This window comes from Pelodiscus sinensis, chromosome 6 (assembly GCF_052426305.1).
Source record: "Pelodiscus sinensis isolate ZL-2025 chromosome 6, ASM5242630v1, whole genome shotgun sequence".
NCBI classification, from domain to species: domain Eukaryota; kingdom Metazoa; phylum Chordata; order Testudines; family Trionychidae; genus Pelodiscus; species Pelodiscus sinensis.
Window position 1 is genome coordinate 11,195,333 of NC_143057.1, and position 23,346 is coordinate 11,218,678.

At 45.3% G+C, this 23,346-nt stretch overlaps 1 protein-coding gene across 1 annotated transcript; it reads right to left on the reverse strand.

Moving 5' to 3' along the window:
- Positions 1 to 5,370: 5,370 nt before the first annotated feature.
- Positions 5,371 to 21,268, reverse strand: LOC102459221 (thioredoxin). The gene is made up of 5 exons (XM_006118848.5): positions 21,113 to 21,268; positions 12,357 to 12,461; positions 10,499 to 10,558; positions 7,325 to 7,390; positions 5,371 to 5,585 (listed from the first exon to the last, which is right to left on the reverse strand). The coding sequence occupies exons 1-5, from the start codon at positions 21,134 to 21,136 to the stop codon at positions 5,523 to 5,525; spliced, it is 318 nt and encodes a 105-aa protein (XP_006118910.2). The 5' UTR covers positions 21,137 to 21,268; the 3' UTR covers positions 5,371 to 5,522.
- Positions 21,269 to 23,346: the final 2,078 nt, after the last annotated feature.

The following is a 23,346-nucleotide window of genomic DNA, read 5'->3' on the forward strand; positions in this document are numbered from 1 at the left end:
ATTGCTACTTCTGATTTGAGGCATGTAGGAATACACTCTAATTTAATGGACATTTTGAAAGGCCAGCCAGGCTATTCTGCTGGAGCAGTACACTACTTTATACCAACTGAGGAGCTGACCTTTAAAGGCAAGGAACCTAACTGAGATGTTTAAGAGCTTGATTGATGTGAACTAAGCTCCACACAGAGAGAAGTCAAATGCAGCTAGCTAGTGAAGTCACTGAAATAGGATTTGTACTAGAGCCGTAAGATGTAGATTTTATGCTGTAACTTAGAATAGTCAGAATAATAGCAACAGCTGCCATCCTGGTAGTTTAAGCTGAATTTTTCCTTCTCCCATCTGTGTTACTTCAATTTATTCAGGCTAGTTCCTTATTTTAACACACACTCAAACTTCACATTTATCCCGCTCTAGGAAATTCTGCAGGAATGTAGTGGTGACATGCCTTTGCATTCAGCTCACAGGCGGTAAACTCATGTGTTCTGGAATAGCTAAGTGAGACCTAGATAGACTACTGCTCAGCTAAAAGATACTGAATAGCCTAAAAATGGAGAGTACCTTGAACAGAGCTTTCTGCAGGTGCACATAGAAGCAGTAAACTCTACAACAGGAATATCCGACCCACTACAAACAAACAAGATGTAGGGAGCCTCTGCCTGATGCCTTTCACTCAGTAACTAATTCATGAAGCATGCTCACATCTTCCAAGTGGGGGCTTATATTAGGACCTAGGCTCTCTGTGGCTAACAGATAAAGGAATGCTGAATGGGTTAGGTGCTACAGAAGCCAATGCATCTTAAAATTAGGCAACAGGCTCCCAATGCCAAGACAGACTAGGTTCTGCACGGGCTCCAGGATGCCAAATGAGTCAACATCTTACAGGAAAACCCCCAACCCTGAAGTGTCCTATACCTAATGCTAAAGCAATAATAATCACTGGGTATAAATAGCTTTAGCCTTCCAGTTGTCAGTACAACTGTCTTACCTGCACAAACTGCCTGAAGGTTGGGGATGTGAGTAATCTACTGCCAAGGAACACTGCTTGAGAGGCTAAGAAGTCAGCTAGGAAAAGCAAGATAGCAAGTTGGGCTTGAGTCTGACAGTGGGATTTTATATTCTGCAGCTCTACTCTTCATGGAGATGGAAGCACTTTTGGCCAAAAGTGAGCCCTAGCCCAGTGTCATACTACAGCTTAGCCTTCTGCCTGAAGAATGGGGGACTGGACACTTAATGCCTAAACTCAATCAGCACTGAGAGGTTTTGTAAATTTTACAATATTCAGAACTCTGCTAGGGAGTGTAGCACTAAACTCCATGTTTGATATTCTGAAGAGTTTGTGGATTTATTTGCACGAAAGTCATGCTTTGTGATATCTTATTACAGTAGGTAACAGGTCTGAAACAAGCCCATGTATCACAGGCCAGGTACTTGTAAGATAAAGCAGAGTTAAGCTGTGAGCGAGAGGCAGGCCCTGCTCACAGAAATTGGCAAGAACAAGGCTGGTACTACAGAAATATTCTGAGATACTCTAGAATGTGCTTACAGCCTATGCCTAGTGTATCTTGGTACCACCACTCTCTCCCCCCCCTTCTTCCCAAATTACATTCCAATCTAGGTTCAGGACCAGGTCTAAAAATGACAGCATGATTGTGATCCAACCTCATGTAGAAGGTAATGGTTGCCTCTAGGTAACATGATTGTGTAATTTGTATGTGTACAAGTGTACCCCAGAGGGTTGTCATCAACTGACCATGGAGGCAACACTAGAATCCAGAGTGTTTGGGTGTTAATCCATTGTCACAGCCTACATAGGTATAATGGCACAGTAGCAAGTGTGTTCAGACAATTACTGTACCTCACTTGGCAATGAACCTAGTCAAGAGCTTTCCATCCTTCTGATTTGTGGTCTGAGTCTTGTGTTGATTAACTGTGCATGGTTAATGAGTTAGACAAGGAGCACATGCAGCTGAAAGGTTATCACTGATATCTCAGAGGACCTATTGGGAACCCATTGGGATGACCCTGCCTGATACACCCCTACAGATATAAAATTTTGCATAAACAATCCTGCCACTTAAGTTAACTCAATGCACTATTTACACACTGGAATATGTTGGGTGAAGGGTTTAATTCCCCCCCCCCCCCACCAGAAAAAAGTCATGATTTATGACTAGAGTTCATAAATATTTTCTAACAACTAAAATCAAGTTGCCTATTCAACTCACTTTAAGGACAAGAAAATTTTTACTGTTACAAATCACACTAATTCAAATTAGAGTGTAATGGAAGCCTTATGATTTTGATTCAAATGTACTATGCATGAGAATTATTCAACATGAATAATGTTTGAAGTAAAAAACCTACAAATTTAACTGTTTACTTCCTTTTTATTCATCATTTAATTTCTTGAACTTTCCTATAAGTGCCTAGTCAATAGGGTTTGCCTGCTAGTCAGGTAATAAGTCTCCTAGCCACAAACTCTAGTATTGTACTGTTTGATGATTTAATGCACAAGATGTTGCTCAATATATTCCTAGCTTTGCTGAGTCAGCTGAGCTCAGTCTGACTAATTTTGTCAAGACTGTGCTTGCCCCAGTTTCCCTTTACTTTGCACTGCTACCCATGGGCTGCTAAAGAGTTAACCCTGCTCTCTGACTAGGGAGAGACATGGTGTTAGTAAAACCAAATCACATCACCTGAGAATCAAAGAAACCAGGCAAACCCCAATAACTGAACAATTGACTAACAGCAGAACCCCTCTGGAAGGCAGATGCAAAAACCCACAGTGCATTGTTCCCTAAAGGGGTATAGTACAAGGCCCCTGTATGAGTCAAGCTTGTCTGTATTTACCACAGGGAAAGACAGTACTGTTAGTGGCCCAAGGTCCCGTTTCAGTTGAGAACAAGGGACTACCCCATGGCAATACGGGTCCTTGAGCACTCCAAGGAGTCATTAAAAGGTACAGAATAGATTAGTGGATGTGGTTTTCTGCAGATCATGGAGCAGATTCTTGTGCAGGGCTCTCTCCCCCACCCCCACCTGACTGCCAAGCAGAGGAGGGGCAACTCCCTCCTTCCCCCCAGGGAAAGGGTGCAACAGGTTGCCAAAAATCACCCTATAAGGGCCCCCCACCTAGTAATCACAGACCTGCAGAAGCATATCAGATCAGTTGAGCCTGGTGGATGCTTATCCACATTTGTATCTGTGCAAGGCTGTATAAATGAGACCCTGACTCGTGACAGCACCAGAGTTTAGACTCAAATGAAAAAAGCTTTAATTTTGTCAGACAATGAAGCCATTGTCAGCTGGTGACATCGATCTTGCTAAGGTTGCTTGGACCCCTCATTTCTGATTTTGCTTGACCTAGTCAGAAGGCAAAACATGCTTTTGCATGTTTAATAACTACTTGCAGGGCTCAACAAATGCACTCGCCCACGGTGAGTAGATTTTATCCGCTGGCGAGTGCAGGGGCAGACTGGCCTGGTGGGCAGTTGTGATGGGCTGGCCAAAGCCCGCACTATGGGCGTCGTGGCCCCATCCGATCTGCCGGCTGAGCGGAGGAGCAGAGCGCCACCGGAAAGGGGGAAGCGCAGTGATTCTCAGCACCAGGCTGCCTGTGAGAAGCTCCAGCGCGAGGAGGTGAGGCACAAGCCAGATGCCAGGACACTGGCTTGACATGACCCCACTGATTTTAAAGAGCCACAGCAGCTCAGCTCTTGCTGCGGCACAGCCAGGCCCTGCCCCACTGGCTCCAGTCCTGCCATGGCCCAACCCCCTCACCAGTGAAAGACCACTCCCAGCTAATCACCCAGCTCACTGCACCCTTTGTCTCCGCACCATCCATTCCCCATGCTGCTCCTGCTCTCCAGACCCCCTGCTCTCCCTCTTCCCTGCCACTCAGGCTCTGCACCACCCTTGCACCCTGCTCCCCTCCGATCTCTACCCCCCCCCCAGTCTGTGCTGCCCATTCCCTGCACTGCTCCTAGACCCCCAATCCCTCTGCACTTCCCGTTCCCCGTGCCACCACCGCACCCTGCGTCTCTCTGGCTGTGCCTCCCGTTCCCTGTACTGCCCCCCCCCCATTCCCTGCATCCCTCTGGTTCTGTGCTGTCCCTGCACCCTGTTTCCCCTATGGGTCAGGAGTGATGGGGTGCTTGTTCATAGGGAGGGGCTGGGCAGAGAAAAGGCTGCTGTGATCCAGCAAGTGAAAGGGGGAGTTCATTTGCCTTTATGGAAAAAAAACAAATGAAAGTTATTTGCTATTTATAGGGCTAAAAAATGAAAACCCCATTGCAAAATGCAAACATGTGTAAAAGACTTCAAAAAGTGGGGGGGGGGGGGGGGGAAGTGTTTTGCTTGGGGCAGCAAAAAAAAACCTAGAGCTGGCACTGGGGGAGGGGAAAAATATGGGGAAGGGGCTTGTGCTGAGGGGAGGAGAGGAGGTCAGGAGAAGAAGAAGAAAGGGGAAGGCACCAAGGGATAGGGGAGAAATGCCAGGGGGCCAAGTGCAGACAATGAGGGAAAGGGCAGGAGGGGAGGTGTCAGTGGGAGGGAAGAGAGTAAGGGCACTGGGAGTTAGAGGGGGAGGTGCTGGGAGAAGGCTAGAAAGAAGGGGTGGGCATGAGGAAGGCAAAGATGGAGCAATTCATGTGTGAGGGCACAGGGCTATGAGGGGAACGGGGGCAGAGGGTGGTGAGGGGGTGGGCATCAGGGAAAAAGAGCAAACGGGGCAGGGGCAGTGAGGGAAGGGGGAGGCACCAGGAGGGTGTGGGTGCCAGGGGATTCTGGGGGTGAAGCAGAAGGGAAGGCACCTGCAGGGGAGGGACCAGCACCAGAGGAGAGAGGCAGGGCAGGTGTGTAGAGGGAGGTGTTAGGAGAGGGGATGAGGAGGAGTAGCTCACATGATCAGAGTAGGGCTACTGGAGAGGTGCAGGTCTCAGGAAGGCTAAGGGCAGTGAGTCAGGACAGTTGGGGGGCAGCAGGTACCAAGGGAGATGGAGCAAGGGGAGGAGACATGGCAGCAGAGGGAAAAGGTAGAGGTTTATAAGATTTAATAAATATTACTCAAGTTATTAACAACAACATTAGTAATTACTGTTATTAGGAATTTATGCTATTAAAAACATTTTTGGGGGTGAGGGTGGCGTGTCTTGTCTGGCAAGTAGGGTTTTCCAGAATTTGTTGAGCCCTGCTAATGACAACGGCCATCTAGTTTTAAGGGAATATTTCAGATGGACAGAGGGGATTGACTTTGTAGCTAGTATTTGGTAATGTGTTTCTCTACTGGACCATCTAGTCATCCACTCCCAAGCAGCAATATAGCTGTATCTTATGCAAGCTGCCTAGTTTCACACATTGGGCAGCAGTATCTATAAGTGAAGAATTTACATTTTATTGTACTCATTTACAGTCTGAAGGGACAGAATTTTTGGATACATATTTAGTTAACTTGATTAGTCTCTAAGTAGAAAAAGTTACAGGCCACATATAAACAGTCAACACTAACTGTTCATACTGGTTGATCAGCAGAACGTGGTAATCTTCTCTTCCAGCTTCTCTTTGTTTGCACCAGAGAATTCATGTACCTGTAACAAAAGTTACAAAATGGCCATTGAGAACAGTGATGTTAGCCAATTAAGTTTGCATTTTAGTCCTATGTTTGTAAGTAAAACAATACTTCAAGTTTGCATTCTGCAGTGCCCCATCCCAAAGTATTACCCATCCCTTGGGCCAGACTTTTATTCTTCTCCAAGCACCTCCTACTGATTCCTATCATACAGACGTCAAATTTAACATATTTCATAAGCAGCTATGCATATCCCATGTCAAAGGGTTCTCAAAATATTAAGTTTAATGTTGTACAACTTAAGTTCTTAACAGATATCTTACATGTTATCCACAAAACTGGCTGCAGAGGTCACATAAGCTATGCAGTTAACAGTGTGCAAGACCAGGTCTTCACCTAGTGCACTAAGGTGTTATACTACTTCACATCCACATGAACTAACTTTAGGTAGCACTTTAAAAACCTTCTTCAGCTAAATAGATTTGTGGACAAGGGACAGACTCAGCAGCAATAAGTCTAAGTTAGCCTGTATCTGCATAGACAAGCCTTAAGATGCCACAGGATTCCTTAAGTGGTTTTTACCCAGGAAAGCTTATGCCCAAATAAATCTGTCAGCCTGTAAGGTGCCATAGGACTCCACACTTCAGCAGCAACAGGATAGGTCTAGCTTTAAAGAGAGAAAGTTACTAGAGATTCTAGAATGAATCTAACATCTTGTCCACAATCTCAATCCACTCAACATTTGAGGTATGTTTCTCTGATGGCCAAATTAGGTTTTGAAAGTCACAGCTCCTACCCCAGAAGGCCCTTCCTCACCTGTACAAGCGTTATGAGCAGCGTGTCTGCAAGCCTGATTATACACTAGCAAACATTCAAAGTGACAAATTATGAATGAAGGGCCTGTTCAATATTAGTACAGCCATCCAATTATTTCATACCTAACACAACCAAATAAAGCTACTAAACATCACAAGCTCATCTCTAGGTTGACAGACCGCAAGAGAAGTTTTGGCCCAAGTTCTCTTTACAGCACCTGGAGTTTAGATTGATGTGTCAAAAAATTGACACTAAATTATGGTGTATGGCTGAAGATGAGGTAACAAATTCAATACTTCAAGAATAAACACATTTATGAGAGATTAGTTTGCTTGTTTTGTGAAAAGTTATGAGCGGTTGTATAGTTATAGCTGGGTCACAGAAAGAAAGAAATGCTAATTAAAGTTAAGTCTAGGTGTCTTGCAGCTGGGATGAGTGCATTAGGGCTCACTGAGTTATAACGTCACATTAGGATTCACCTGGAACAAACCTAGAGTGTTGCCTGAATTTATTACATGCAGCTGGATCATTTAGAAGTAGTTTGTTCCAGCATTAGTGACTGACCCATTGCTGAGAGTGGAAGGGGGTCAGAGATATCATCCGGTTCTTGCTTGAGGCTACTTTAAAGCCATTTATGCTCTCAATATGGGAGAGAATAAGTGAACCATGTTGCTCATGAGATCAAGAGATGCAAGCTACTGTAAGACAGTCATACTGTACCTCTTATCCAGAGACTTACTCAGGAAACATCTATTCTGTTTAGGGTCACTGCCCCAGCGTTCCATTTTTCCCCTAGAATAACTTCCAGCAGCTCCATGTTTAAAAAACTAAAACTTTTGAGCCCCTACACATAGTTATTGTAGAACCAATAGTGTTTCGGCATCCAGAATCCCCCTACACCACCCTCATAATCCTATATCACTGAAAAGGTTGAAAGCCTACCTTTTCGCCCCGTTTGTAAAAGTGGAATGTTGGCATGCATTGGACTCCACAGTGTGAAGCAACATCCTAAAAGAAGGATCAGTGGAATGTTTAATTTTTAGCTCAGCAAATTAACAGGAAATGAAACTTGTGCAAGACTACAGAAAATGAAGGCGAACCAAGTAATTACTTGCTAATCTGTAGTTGACATACTATAGTCCTGTTTTAGATTTACAACTAGCAATTGTGTTGTCCTCTTGCAGAATTTGTTAAGACCAACAAGACTGCTTCTGTAGAAAGTAGCATACTACTACAGAAAGCTAACTTTCTTCCATACAATGCATTTCACAGCTGAGGCCAGGCCTAAACTGGTGGAGAAAAAGTGATGCAAAATACGCAACTCTAGCTCTGAAATGTGTAGCTGGAGTCAGTGGACCTGGCACAAGTTTTCTAGGCAGCCCCACATCAGGAGGAGGATAGAAGAAATACTCCCATCAACATGCCTTACTCCTTGCTATTGCAAGGAGTACTGGCGCTGACAGTGGGTCTGGAACCTCAGAGAACTGATCAGAGTGTCAATCCTCTGGCAAGAAGAGACATGGCCTGAATGTCTGCGTTATACAAGCATCTACTAAATCAGGGATGGGCAATAATTTTTTTGGGAGGGCCCACTCCAACATTTTGGAAAGTAGTCAAGAGTCACACTTTCCTGTGGCAGGGGTGTAGGGTCTATGTTGGGTGCAGAAGGGCACACATGGTAAGGGACTGGGGTGCAGGAGACTGTGTGGGGTCTGAGGGTGTTTAGGTGGAGGAGGGGGTTGTGACCTGGGTCAGGGGATTGGGGTGTAAGGCCAGGGAGGGAGTATGGGTTCAGGAGAGGATTCTGGCCTGGAGGAGGGGTGTAGGAGGGAGGTACAGGATCTGGGAGAGAGTGGTCACCTGGGGCAGAGCATTTGGATAGTAACCTGGGGAAGGAAGTTGGGATGTAGGTGTGTTGGGGTGCCAGAGGCAAGCACTGGCTGGGAAGAGTTTACCTAAGTGGCTCCTGGCCAGCAGACAGGGGCTCCCTGACTGCCGCAGCCACGTCCACTTGAAAATACAAACTGCTCCCTCCATGTGGCTCAACTCCAGGTTGGGGGGGGGGGAGGGGGACACCACCTGGCTGTTTCCAGCCAATAGGAGCAGAGAGATTGGCCTGGGGCAGGAGATTGCACAGAAGCCTCCCTCTCCCTGCACAGCAGAGAGCCACAGGGACCGTGTTTTAAACCATGGCAGCTGTGTCTGAGGGTCCCCGCAGGGTGGTCTCCAGGCCAGATCTGGCCCCAGGCCATATTTTGCCCAGCCCTGTACTAAGTTCTTTCACTTGTATGAGGGCCAAGTGGAAGCTGAGTGGTTATCAGAGCTTAATGCAGGGTTGGGCAATAATTTGATGGAGCCACTCCAAGAATTTGGAAAGTGATCAAGGACTACGCTTCTCTATTAATGGAGAGGGTCTGGAGTCTGGGTGTAAAAAGGCACTCCAGATAGGAGACCGGGGTGCAGAGTCTGGGAAGAAGTTGTGAACAAGGATGGGCATGCAGTGGGTTTGGGATGTGACCTGCGGCTGGTGCACAGGAGGGGTTAGGGTGTCTGGTGCAGGCTCTGGCCAGGTGGTGTTTACCCTAAGCAGCTCCTGGCCAGCAGCCCAGCAGGACCCTCAGTCAAGCTTCCTGCCCGTCTCACCCTCTCCTCAAAGAGGACATCATACACTGCCCCTACCCCATCACAATCCCCCTCACCTTCCAGGGGCTGGAAACCAACCAACCAGAGCTGCCTGGGCCATGATTACAGGCCTAGGCAGCTCACAAATCCCACTCCCATGCAGCTACAGCCCTTATCCCACATGGCAACCCTCTGCCCCAACTCCTCACCCCCCCAGTGTGCAGAATTACTTTTAAGTGATACATTAGCTCCATATTGGTGCACATAAAATTCATTCTGCACACTGACACATTTAGAGGGAACACTGCCTAAGACCTTACCATCCAATGTCCCATCTGTAGCAATAGCCACCCCCAATGCTTCACAGGAAGAATAATAAAAACCCAGAATGCAATGGGCTGGGATATTAAGAATTCAATTGACTGCTATAGAGGATCAGCTGAAAACCTGTTGTATGGGCTTTTAGGAACATAAAACATCCCCTGATGATCTGAAAACAAATTTAAGTTTACACTTTAAGAAGACAGGACTCCACCTATTATATAAATCTTACTAACAGATTTTTAAAGACATTCTTGGTATTTGTCTTCCATGCATGAGAATAACAAATTTACAGGAGTTTTAGATCTGAAAGGGTACAGAAGGGCTACTCAACACATGGACCATGGGCTTACACACTGGGCTCACACATCGGGCTCAAAACATGGTCCACAGGTGGGATCCTTTGAACATGGCCTCCACTGGGAACATGCTCCACAATGGGGAGGTGTCTCCCAGGCAGGGCAAGCACTGAAAGACGCAAGTGGAGGGGCTGGCTGGAACAGATGGGTACAGGGTGTCAGTGTTTCTAGCCCCAAGGGAGGAAGTGCTGGAAGCACTGTGTGAAAGAAGCAATTTGCATACATACATACACACACACACACACACACACAGCAACACTTAAGATGCGGTACTTGGTATGTGCTGTGAGTATCATTGTGGCCCTCGGGGCTTCCAAAGTTGAGTAGCCCTGGGCTACAGAATTGAGATATTTTAGCAGGTAGACCAATTTCTTGTCAATTAGAGTTTGTTAGGAATTAGAGTACATGACAATGCTTTAGTATTTCTTGGGGTGGAGGTGGGGAGGAGCGAGATACCCCTTTTAGAAAAACAATCTAATTGCTTGCTCTAAGTCAGGGTTTCCCAACCTATGGGTCAGGACCTAAATATGGGTCACCATTACATTTCAAAAGGATCACCAAGTGTCTCCCCAGGTGGCTCTGCTCTCCTTCCTCCCCCCCATTTTTGAATTGTCTTCAGTCACCAAGTCTTCCTGAATTGTCAAAATGTGTCTCCATCTGGAAATGGTTGGGAACCACTGCTTTAAATCACTGCTGCACACACTGACCATTTTGTGAGCAACTGCCATCAAGTTTAGGAGACATGTTTCCCAGTGTTAGAATGCAGAAGTTGTGTCACAGTATTTTCTGTTGGTGTATTATTTGAACATCTTACCTGAGCATCATCCACATCAACTTCAAGAAATACTACGTCTGGGTACTTCTCACAAAGACTCTAAAGTTTTAAAACAAAAAAGTTAACTTGGTTTTTATTTCATATAAGCTTAGTTTAAGAATGTTTCAGGACAATCTTATTTTGTTTGCCATAGAGAAATGGCATGTCAAGAATTCAGTTAGTCTTAAAATGACTTGTAATGTTAGTGGTACATGTCCTGATAGTAGAATGCCATTTACTAAAAGTTTCAAAGGCCAACTTGCGCCACTAATCAACTTTAAACTAAAACTAGTGAGAGGACCCTCAACCACAAAATCATTGTGACAGATTTGTCTCTAGCATGACTGTATTTGCACATTTGTAAGCCAAAATTTTTCAACATCAAGTTGCAAGTCAGTTGGAGGAAGATTTACAAGTCTGCAGGAAGTTACATGTACTCTTCCTCAAGATAGATCTCAAGATATCATTCCCCTTCTGTTTAATAGCTTTATAGATTGTAGATTCCCCTTTTCAGTGAAGAAAGTTTATAATTTGTGAAAGTTTAAAATTCAAAGTGAAAATTAATTTGTGAAAGTTTAAAGAAAAGTCAGAAGTTTTAATACAGCTGGGACTTGAAAGTATTTAATATGTGACTCGTTAATCAAATGTTTACTCTTGATAAAACAAGTAGAAACAGCAGAACCTCAGAATTATGACTAATACAGCAATAGGTATGTTAAAAAGCAGTTTTGTAAATGTGCAACTGAATTTTTAGCCCTCCCCCCAAGCAGACCAGGCTTTTGTTTTGGACCCTGGGGCAGAGCAGCTGGGGCGCTGCCGATTGGTCCTGCAGCGCCGCTCTGGGCACTACTGGACCAACCCGGAAGCACCCCAGCTGCTCTGCCCCAGGTCCTGATTTCAGCCGCTGCTGAAACTGACCAGCAGCGGCTGAATCAGGACGCCTGGGGCAGAGCAGATGGGGTGCTGCTGGGTTGGTCCAGTAGCACCGAGGAGCGGCGCTATTGGAGCAACCCAGCAGCACCCCAGCTGCTCTGCCCCAGGCGTCCCCAAGTCAGCTTCTGCTGAAACTGACCAGCGCTGACTACAGGAAGCCCGAGGCAGAGTTGCTCTGCCCCGGGCTTCCTGGAATCAGCTGCTGATCAGTTTCAGCAGAAGCTGACTTGGGGACGCCTGGGGTTCTTAAGTTGATTCTGTATGTAAGTCAGAACTGGCGGTCAGTTTCAGCAGCGGCTGAATCTGGATGCCAGTTCCGACTTACATACAGATTCAACTTAAGAACAAACCTACAGTCCCTATCTTGTACGTAACCCGGGGACTGCCTGTACTTCAAAGTGGCAGTGCCACACGGAGCCCAGGGTCCCGTGCAGCACTGCCGCTTTGAAACGCTGCAGTGGCGTTTCAAAGGGGCAGTGCTACACAGCTGATCCCGAGGCTCCATGTGGTGCTGTTCCTCTGAAATGCTGTGGTGTTTCACAAATGCATCAACTATTTGATTAGTGAATTACACAGTACTTATCCTTACTTCAAAGTCATTTGACATAAAACTGTCTTATGGAGCCAGAGAAATGAATTAGTTTGCCTTATCAATTTATGATCCCCACAATAAGTTGTGAGGAATTCACCTTTTCGGGGGAAATGCTTTAAGAGCATGGCAAAGAATTATTTGGACATATTAGGAATACCACATATAGGTCACAACTGAGGTTCTTGCTAGTCTCTCAATGAGTGTTAAGTAATGCAAGACAGTTCAGATATCAAACTAGGTCATTATGGATAGCAATACCATTGACTAATACCATTGCAATAATCAAGTCTCAGCTGTAAAAGCTGGCAGAGTATTGAGTTTGGCATTACTTACATGAAAAAAAGGTTTTATCATTTTGCATGGTCCACACCACGTGGCCGAGAAGTCAACAACTACAAGCTTATCACCAGCACATTTCAATAGGGTCTGAAATTCTTCCTGTAGAAAAGAGATTCAATACCAAGTTTTATTTTTGCAAGTGTGCTCAAGTCAGTCACATCTCTTTATGACCAGCTTCCTTTTGTAATTCATACTGTTTCCAGACTGGATATTCTCATTGCTCAATCCCAATAGCCAGCACTGCATACCAAGACTTTGAAATCCACTGATTCTAACACACACTAGCACAAGTCCAAAAAGATGGTGTCTCAGCAACCCAAAAGCTATTACAGTACTTTTACTTCTGCAGCAAAAGAACAAGTATTTTCATGTAGTAATTTTCTACCCAACAGCAGAAAGTTGTTGTACTGGCTGACACAAAGCCAAAGAAAAGCAATACTACTGACTACATTTTCCTTTTTAGCTTGCATTAAAAGGAACCTGGCATGCAGGTTAGGCAAGAGTTTGTTCAGTTTTAATCAAATTATTGCACTAACTAGTTAGGCAAATGCTGCCAGTGTTCTGGCATGTTTGATACATAAGGATCTCGGATAGCTCTTTAGAATCCTTGTCAGTCTAATCTGCAAGAAACACCCATCCAGCTTCTTATGTCCCCCAAGGTTTGTTTCTAGTCCACTGTTCTTGAAAATGACACTTTAACTTCAGTCAGGTTTGTCCAGTTCCTCCAGCCTACACTGTAGAAGTTTTAAATTAGATGTAAAAGGTTAACCAGTTAGCCTCACTCAACAGGTAAGGCTTACTCATTCTGGTTAGTTAGTAGGGGCTGGAGTAGCTCCTATCCATTGCAGGCCCCCACTGCAGGTTATATACTGGCTCCCTGGGAGTGGGAGCAGCAGGGGCTACCAGCCCCTCTCCAGGAAAGCTGATTGAAGAACCTCCTCCTCAGGAGCAGGGTAAACAGCCCTTGCCAGCCCTGCTCCCAAGGAGGCATCACTGCATGCTCTACAGTATAAAGCTTACATATTATACAGCAGAGCAATATAAAACTGCAGTTACACCATGTAATGGCTAAAAATCATAGCGGTTACTCATGCTGTGGGTTCTGCGTTATACTGCAGAGCCCATATCATGTGTAACTGATATGATTTTTAGCCATTACGTGGTTACATTTAGCCAGTTTTACATTCCTATCTGAAACACCACTGAAGCAATAGGTTTTGTGCCATGAAAACAAGAGGTAGGGCTTCAGTAGTTACAGGTATGCCTGTAACTACTGAAGCCATAACTTTTGTTTTCATGGCACAATAGTGTCTCTCCCATAGTCCAAGAAGCATAGATTGGAATTACATCTCTCATTTCAGCTACATATCCTTTAACAGCATATAATCTAGCCACGCCGCACTGAAGAAACAGTTCTATAATCTTCAGTCTTAAACTGATCATCCTTTGTAATTAAAAAAAAATAAAAAATAAAAAAGGGAAGTTTTCCTGCAAGGTTTAGTGCTTTTATGCAGGACGTGTCAATACTTCCTATGCCACTAACTAAAGAAAAGATCAGAGAGAAGGAAGCAGATGTTCAGACTATAAGATTACATACCTACATTGCAAGCCAAAATTATTGTTTATTACCAAAATATTTAAGACTGTCATGTTTTGTTAGTACCCTCAAATAACTGGAAAAACTTAAACAAATAGTTTAGTAGCATTTTAAAAACTGTCAAGTCAGAAGATTTAGGGAGGAAAACATGTGACCAAACATTTTTGTAAAGACGGGGTTTTTGGGTACCAAATAGACAGAGGGGTGATCTGTAAGGCTTAAAAATTGATCCCCTTCTCCCTTGTCTGTACCCTGCTATCTCCTTTCAAAAAACCAAAAGACAAGGCATTTCTGACATGAAACCTGGATATAACTTCAGGTTCCAAATATTTAAGCCAGGGTGGGGAACTTATGGATTGGGGAGCCACTGACCCACAGAAAAAAAAAATCAGTCAGGGGCTGCACACAAATGAAGCAGCCCCCCCCCCCCCCCACCACCTCCTCAAACCCCTCACTGATCTGGCCCCTAACTAGTCAATTACTTGATATTCAACATCTTTAGTCAAGTAGTTCATGGAATTTTGTATTCTTCCTTTGAAATGTACAAGAGCCCCAGCTCTAAGTGCAGCCCCGGGCCAGCAGAAGTCTTGCTGACTCTGGGCTGCACAGTGGTGTGCCAGCTTTGAAACGTACAGGAGTGCCCTCATTTCCCCAGAACTAGCTGGGGACTCACCAGCTGACCCCGGGCTCCATGCAAATGCCACAGCAGCATTTCAAAGGGGCAGCACCTCATGGATTCTGGGGTCAGCTCCATGCAGTGATGCTTTAAAATGCTGAGGTGGGCTCCATGCAGCACTGCTGCTTTGACATACCTCTCCCTCCCCCCCCCCCCTTTGCTGCCTCTGATAGAGGCAGCCAGGGGGTTGGGGGCGGGGGGGGGGGGGGGAGATAATCATCTAGTTGACTGACTATCCTATAAGGACTAGTCAACTATCGGATAAGCAGATGCTTAACACCCCCTGACTGAGGACAAAGACACTCCCCATATTTCCCTCACACACCGGAGCCTGGGGGGCCAGCCAAATAGACTATGTTCTAGCCCCATGGTGGGGCAGCAGGGATGCTGGAGTGCCAGCATGGACTCCCCAATGCTGGGGGGAATGCCCCCCCCCCCATGAGCCTTGGCAAATTGGTGGCTGATGTGGCCCCTGGGTCTGAGGTTCCCCAACCCTGATTTAAGCTCTATAGTTGAGGAGCACTGTTGACCAGCACTGAAAGGTATCATTGACATCACATAGCTCAAGCTGCCTGCAGGCTCAGGTTTAGTCTTGTAAGCAGAAAGTTAAATCCATTAGTTAGTAGAATAGTAACTAGGGGATCTGATAAATGTACATGGTTCTGTTTATTAGGAACAGAAAGACAGCATAAACTGGTATGAGCAGCAAAGTGGAGTTAAATAGAATTTTCTTATCTTGCCTTTAGCTTCTTGTCAGCCAGCAGTGCCAGTTAAAGTTATAACATCTCATCTGGATATTAAAAATACTCCTGCTTACAATGAAGTATTCTGTCAGCTGTCAGGTGAGAACAAGTTTAGCTAAGACAACAGTACCAAACTAGGGATGTAAGGGACGGGAGGGAGGTCTGGCCCAGAGGAGGCATGTGCTGGCTTCCCTCGGGGGAGTGGTTGGGGGAATCCTGGGAGGAGGCAGATGCAGAGGTCTCTCTGCTGCCACTGGCACCCCGCCCCCAGCTACAGAACTCTGTCCCCACTGGCGCCCTGTTCCCTCTCCCCTGCCCCCAGCTGCAGAGATAATTAAACATGTATAATTATAAATGCCTCATTTTAGACTTAAAGAGCATGAATAAAAACAGACCATTTATTTCATAACTATAAACACGTGATTTTAATTTTATATATCGCATAATTTAAAAACACACTGTTTATCAGAGTGTGTAATTAAGGCCTGGGGATAGTAAGTGATGAACAGGAGGAGAACAGAGGGCAGGGCTTCAAGGAAGGGACAGGGCAGTAAATCTTCCCCTGTTCTGAGATTTAAAAAGTGATCTTGGGTGTAAAAAGGTTGGAGGCCACTGCTCTACTAGAATCTGTAAGAATGGGCATGAGCCTAGCAATGTGAGTTTCTAAACTAAATGTACTGTAATGTGGCTCATTTCCACTGATCAGAAGCTATGATATAGCAAGAGAAAGATTCATACCTGTCTTATGTTAATATCACTCAATCACAGCTTCAAGCTTCAAGTTTCTATCAGTAAATTTAACTCAAGACTGAATCAGAGATCAGCTCTATGTTGCAGTTATTTATTGAGTTAGTCTTGGAAAATTTACCACAAAGGCAAACTTAGGTTTCAGCACTGCTAAGGGAAAGGATTTCTGCTCTCCACCCCAACTATAACAATGTAGAAGACTACCTCACAGTACTAAATGCTGACAAAATTAGAGCACTAACCACATGGTAATTCTAGATTCCAAGCACTGGTTGGATTTTTCAAAGCACCTAGCTTCATGTGACACATATGAAAAGACCAAAATAAAACTGTCTAGATTCCCTACCCTTACTCCAAATCATTGCATCATCTTCATTCCTTTGAGTACCCAAGATGACAATAATGAGAATAGAACAGATAGTTCCCATTGAACAAGTTTTTCATCCTTATGGGAATCTCAAAACATTTTACAAAAGTCAGGTAAATATCCACACTTTTGCAAAGGGGCAAACAAAGTGGAGTGAAGGTCAGTACCCAAACTGGAAACTAGGTGAATCAATGTGTAATCCAACACTTTCCACTAAGAAACACTGTCTTACCTTCCTAGAGCGACACCACACACAGTATATGGCTAAGCTACATTTTAAGAAGTCTACTCCTGGCAAATTATTGCAGGTTTTAATAGCCAAGTCTTCTACAAGCAAAGAATGGATGGAGTCACTTCTATTTAAGCAGCTTACATGTGCAGCAGATAGAGCTGAGAGATGTTTGTAGTGAAACCTACAACACAATCTACATTTGTGAAAGTGTGTCAGTTGAGCCAACACTACTCCATGGATTCTGGGAAACAGATTTATATTTTGTACTAAGGCTGAATGTCACTTCCACAACTTAAGTCTGAGTACCTGACTCACAGGTTATGTCTATACTGCCCCCGCTGGTGCAAAAATATATGCAAATGAGGCAAAGTGTGGAATATCACCACACCTCATTTGCTTAATTAAAGAGGCTTTTGCACAAAAAGGAGACATCTACACAGCTCCTTTTTGCACAAAACCCCCTCTTGCAGAGCAGTTCTTCCTGGAAAAAAAAATGCAGAAGGGGGGCTCTTGCAAGAGGGGGGTTCTGTGTAAAAATGGAGCCTATTATGCAAATGAGGCACAGCAATATTCCATGCTTTGCTTCGTTTGCATTTTTTGCGCAAGAGGGGGCAGTCTAGACATAGCCAAAGGGTATAATTTCCCCACACAAAACATTTAAATGAAGGCAATTAAAAGCCCACTAGGTTTGCTTACCTCTAATTCAAGCCACTTTAAGATATTACTGTGTTCCTTTAACGTTATAATTCAGAAATTTGACCAGATGGAGGATAAAAGCAGTACAACTTGTATACTACAGATGAAACAGAGGCACAACAAACCACATGCCATTTCACTGTGGATAATATTCAGCCAACAAGTAAATTATGTAATCTGCTGTATTGTGGAATTCAAAGATTAGGGATGTAAAATTCCATTTCACCAGTTACCTGCTTAAGTGTTGCCAGGGTGGAGCACCTTCACCTGCCCACTGCAGCTCCAGACCCCACTGGTTAACTATAGCCAGGGTGATGCTTATCCACTAACTTTTCACACTGCTAAGTCAGATTTGTGTGTTGCTACAAAGCCTGGATTTCAAAGTAGCTACCTCAGATAATTTGTAGTGACACTAATCACCAAGGTCTCTGTCTATAATTAAATTGTACAATACGAAACTCCTTTATTTCTGACAACTAGTGGCACATCTTGTACATGGCCGCAAACAATTCCAGGAAGTTAAGGGATCAAAAAAGAGCCAATACAATTTTTGTAAGAACTAGCATTACTTTGAATGATAATCTGGTGACACTCTAGGAGACTGAGCACTAAAACACGGGTTGAGGCATTAGCTTACCTGAGCACCTATAAATACTGTTCCACATGCTATTCCAACATTTTAAAGAAAAATGTCTCTACACTAACAAGTTTTGTTGCAAAAAACCTCCTTTTGGTGACAAAACAGAGCATACATAGTGCAATATGCACTGGTATGCTCACTAGTCAATTTGTTGTGAAAAATGCCCAGTTTTGATGATAAAAAGCTTTCATTTGAGACTTTTCCCAGCCCTTTATTGTGGACAAAAAATGAACAGAATGTCAATGGAACAAACTGCAGAACTGGCTCCCACCAGTATCCCACAATGCCTGTACTCTGGGCTCCACTCAGTATTGAGCTGTGCTATCCTGAAGGCATGCACCTCCCTTTTCACAACTCTGGAAAGGGACTACATATCTTCACTACAAGGTGGATTGATAGGCAGCAATCCATCTAGGAGGTATAAACTAGGGCTATGAACAACTATTACTCCCTCCCTCCCCCCCCCCGCCCCCATTTGCTGCCTCTATCAGAAAAAGGCAACAGAGGATGGGGGGAGAAGAGGGGAAGCTCCAAAGTGGCAGCACTGTGTGGAGCCTGGGGACTCTGAGGCCACTAGGGTTCGGTGTGTGGCCCACAAGACATTGTTTCCTGGGGTGGGGCTGCCAGATTATACTAGTTTCTGCTCACAGTTTTTCCTACTGATATTAGCAGTGTGTGCTGATCACACAACATGGACTCAGAGCCATGGGCTTCCTCTGCATCCAATGAAAGCTCTGCTACTATTCAGTTGTCACACCTCACAAATTCTAAGCTAAGTGCAGTTGGAAAAAAGACCCTCTCCCAGGATAATGATAGAAATGTAGCCTTGTTAGTCTGGTGTAACTGAAACAAAATGCAGGACTATGTAGCACTTTAAAGACTAACAAGATGGTTTATTAGGTGATGAGCTTTCGTGTGCCAGACCCACTTCCTCAGATCAAATAGTGGAAGAAAATATGATTGTCTTAGATACGAAACTCTTACAGCCGAAATGAAGGGCTATCCATGCAGCCCACTCGCTAGCCTAGATTGCCTGTCACCCTTCTGAGTCTTGGCTAAGAAACTTTGGGAGTTTGTAATTATTTAATTTTGAGAGAGAGAGAGAGAGAGAAAAAGAGAGAGAGAGACACACACACACACACACACACACACACACACACACACACAACAGGTGCCATATGAAGAAAGATTAAAAAGACTAGTCTCCTCTTTTCTAAGCTGAAAAGTCCCAAGGTGGGGGATATGACAGAGGTCTATAAACTCATGACAGCTATGGGGAAAGACTAAGGGAAAGTTATTTTACTTTTTCCCATAACATAACTAGGTGTCAAATAAAATAGTAGATTTAAAACAAATAAAAGGACGTTTTTCTTCACACAACACAATCAACTTGTGGAACTCCTTGTCAGAGGATGTTGAGAAGCCCAGGACTTTAACAGAGTCTAAGAAAGGACTAGATACATTCATGGAGGTTAGGTCCATCAAGTCTTATTAGCCAGGATGGGCAGGAATGTTGCCAGTAGGCTCTGTATGTCAGAAGCTGGAAATGGGGGACAGGGCATGGATCACTTGATTACCTGTTCGTTCACTCCTTCTGGAGTATCTGTCATTGGCCGCTATCAGAAGACAGGATACTAAGCTGCATGGACATTGTCTGACCCAGTATGGCCATTCTTATGTTAGTTTCCAGGCTACTGAGCAAAGCTACTAGCACAGATGAACAACAAGAATCCTAGACCTGAGGCCCTCCCCAAAGAAGGGAATCTGCATGCTTCTTGTAATCATTACACTATCACACTAGCAGCAAATCTAATGGAGATGACATGGAACCAGTATCATCAATGAATCATCTGCGCAGTGTAAACAAATTTGTGCTTTCACTTGAAAATGCTCTTGTTGTTAGTGGCAGGTAAGAAGCTATATTTCGACATCAGGCAGAGCTTACACTATGGCTGTGTCTACACTGGCATGAATTTCCGGAACTGCTTAAAACGGAATACTATTCCGTTTTCAGTTTTTCCAGAAAAAGAGCGTCTATATTGGCAGGCTGCTTTTCTAGAAATGCCCTTTTCCCGGAAAAGCATCTGTAGCCAATGTAGACGCGCTTTTCTGGAAAAGAGCCCCGATCGCCATTTTCACGATCGGGGCTTTTTTCCGGGAAAGACTACTGGGCTGTCTACACTGGCCCTTTTCCGGAACAGTGTTCCAGAATAAGGACTTATGCCCGAGTGGGAGCAGAATAGTTTTTCCGGAATAGCGGCTGATTTTGTACAGTAGAGCATCGTTGCTTTTCCGGAAATTCAAGAGCCAGTGTAGACAGCTCGCAGCTTATTCCAGAAAAGCAGCTGATTTTCCGGACTAAGTGGCCCAGTGTCAACACAGCCTATCAGTTTTCGCTTCAGCTTTCTAATTAAACTGCTGCAGACCACAGACGGCTCCCACCCTCGCTGTCGCTACTACAGCTTGCGCCCCAAGCGCAGAATTCGCATGGGAAGAGCCTTGCTCGTGTCCCCGCAGCTGAGCGCCCCTCTAGCCCATGCAACGCCCTGCGGGCTGGGTGGGGGGGGGGGAGAGCAATGGTGCTGTGCACCGTTTGAATCGAGACCCCCCCAGGCAGCTACGTGGGGCCCCGCCACGTGCCGCGCGGGGCCCAGGGAAAGGCGCAGGTGTGAGCTGACAGGTGGACTCCAAGCCGGGCCGTAGCACACGCGCGGCGGACTCGCACCCAAGGCCCAGCGCGGGCTCATCGCTCCGTGGCAGCGGCCGCAGGGCCACACCCAGCAGGTGTGTGTGGAGATAGGGGCAGTGGCGAGCGGAGCGCGCCCCCTTCCCCGCACAGGCCCGGCGCAGCCCCCCCCCCCCCAGCCGTGCACTGGGCAAGGCCCATCCCCAGGGCCTCTCAGACCCGAGAGCACCGCCTCGCGACGGGGCCGCGCGCGCTCCCGCGAGCCAACGGGCTGCCGCAGTTCCAACCGCCGCCCAACCGAACCCGCCCCAGCCCGTAGGCAGCGGGGAGAGCGCGGCGCCCGCGCCGGCGCCATTGGCTACGCACCAGGTTCGCCACGCGCTTCACCATCGTTGCCGCCCTGCCCGCGCTCGTCACACACACAACTCGGCTGTTCCGGCTAGTGCTTGTGGCGGGCTGGGTGCCACCCTCGCGCTTATATAGCAGCCAGCCCCCTTGGCCTTAGTGCGCACGCGCGATTCGCCCGCCCCCTTCCCTTCCCTTCCCAGAAGAGGAGGATGCGCGCTCATCGCTCATGGGGGCCAGTGCGCGCTCCCGCCCGCTCCCCTCGGCGCGTGTGCTGCCCCCTCGCTTCGCTAGGCGGCGAGACTGGGGGAGGGACACCCTGAGAAATCCCCCCCCCCCCAGCAGATCTCTCCCCCTTGGTCTCGAGGGAGGGAGACGCCGCCTGCCCCTGCCTGGGAGGGACACAGGGCAGCGCTGATGCAGCCCAATCCCTGCGCTGGGCGGGGCTGCAGACGGGTTTTTTTTGGGGGGGTGGGCTAATCTGCAAGTGACACCCCCCCCCCCCCCCCGCTCTTCCAAGAAAATTGCCAGGGGCTGGGAGCGAGCCAGTAGCTCAGATTTGCCCTAGCCACCCCTCTTGTGACGGGAACACAGCACATCAGGGCCCAGCGCAAGCGTTTAATACTTGAAGGCTGTGTCTAGATTGGCAAGATTTTCCACAAAAGCAACTGCTTTTGCAGAAAAACTTGCCAGCAGTCTACACTGGCTGCTTGAATTTCTGTAAGAACACTGACTTCCTACTGTCTGAAATTAGTGTTTCTTACGGAAATACTATGCTGCTCCCGTTCCGGCAAAAGTCCCTTTTGCGCAAAGCTTTTGCGTAAAAGGGCCAGTGTAGACAGCTCAGATTTGTTTTGCACAAAAAAATCCCTGATCACAAAAATGGCGATCGGGGCTTTTTTGCGGAAGAGCATGTCTAGATTGGCACAGGCGCTTTTCCGCAAAAAGTGCTTTTGAGGAAAAGCATCCGTGCCAATCTAGACGCTCTTTTCCGCAAATGCTTTTAACGGAAAACTTTTCCGATAAAAGCATTTGTGGAAAATCATGCCAGTTTAGACGTAGCCGAAGAAACAATAAAAGTGTGTGATGTATTGAAAACCAATTCATGGTCTGTTAATTGAAAACCTCCAAATCCACAAAGTGTGCTAAAAAAAGGTGGAGTGAGGATTTCACTGAAAATTTCAGTTTTTTGGTGGGAGTTCAAATACTGAACAATTATTGTTTTCAATTGCAGTATTTTGGTGTAAGGATACATTTTTCAACCAAAATTTGAAATTTTCTGAGGCAAGCAATTTTGATTAATCTCTCTATATATGAAAAGCCAATACACCAGCACCGACTGATAAAAAGCATCAAAGGAATACAAAACACACAAATTAAAAATACACAAATTAGAAACTGTGGTAATGTGTTTTGGTGCCTACTTGGAAAAGTAAACAAGCAAAAAAGATCCCTAAAGTTTGGCCAAAGATGCTTAGCATAATAGCATAAGAAATGTGAAAGCATTTTTTCTTCCAGGAAAATTGAAAACAGATGTTAAGAAATAAAGGATATTTTTCTTTTTTTTAATTACGGAAAATAAAAAATGATTACATGGATGGAAATACATCCTATTTAGCATGTATTTTTGTTTCTCTGGAATTAAATGGGGCCTCTTTAGTGTGACATGGGAGAAAAAGAGAGTGGTAGGTAGAGGAATTTTTGGCATTAAAGAAACTTTTGATCAAATAGTGAGAAATGCATTAATCACAGCCACATGCTAAGGGCGGGCCTACATTTTCTTACATAGCTTATGGCTCTCAGTTCTTGCTAAAAGCTCAGTGACTTTGGAAATATCTGCTGTGTAATGATTACCAGGAAGTATTTCACATGCTTAGGCACCACCCAGAACTCAGATGCTTTCTCTTCTCCTTCCGTCATTCCTTGCCCACAGTGGTTCATTGCTGATTTTGCTGCTTGTGACATATCATTATTTACAATTTATATTACTGGAAAAACTCCAGCCAGTGTGCATTATTTAAGTAGTTTCAGTCAACTCTATATGATTTATGATTTTTTGAGAGTTCACAAGTTGCCATGAAGTTTTCTCTTCTTTTGCTTTCAGAAGGTGCAGTCAGGAAGGTTACTGAGTTCCCAAGTCAGTGTTAGACCACAGACTTCCTACAATTATGAAATCTCAAGTAGTCACTTGTATTGCTTAAATTAAACTAGTCCTGATTGTATATTTGTAATAATAATGATACAGTGAACACCCT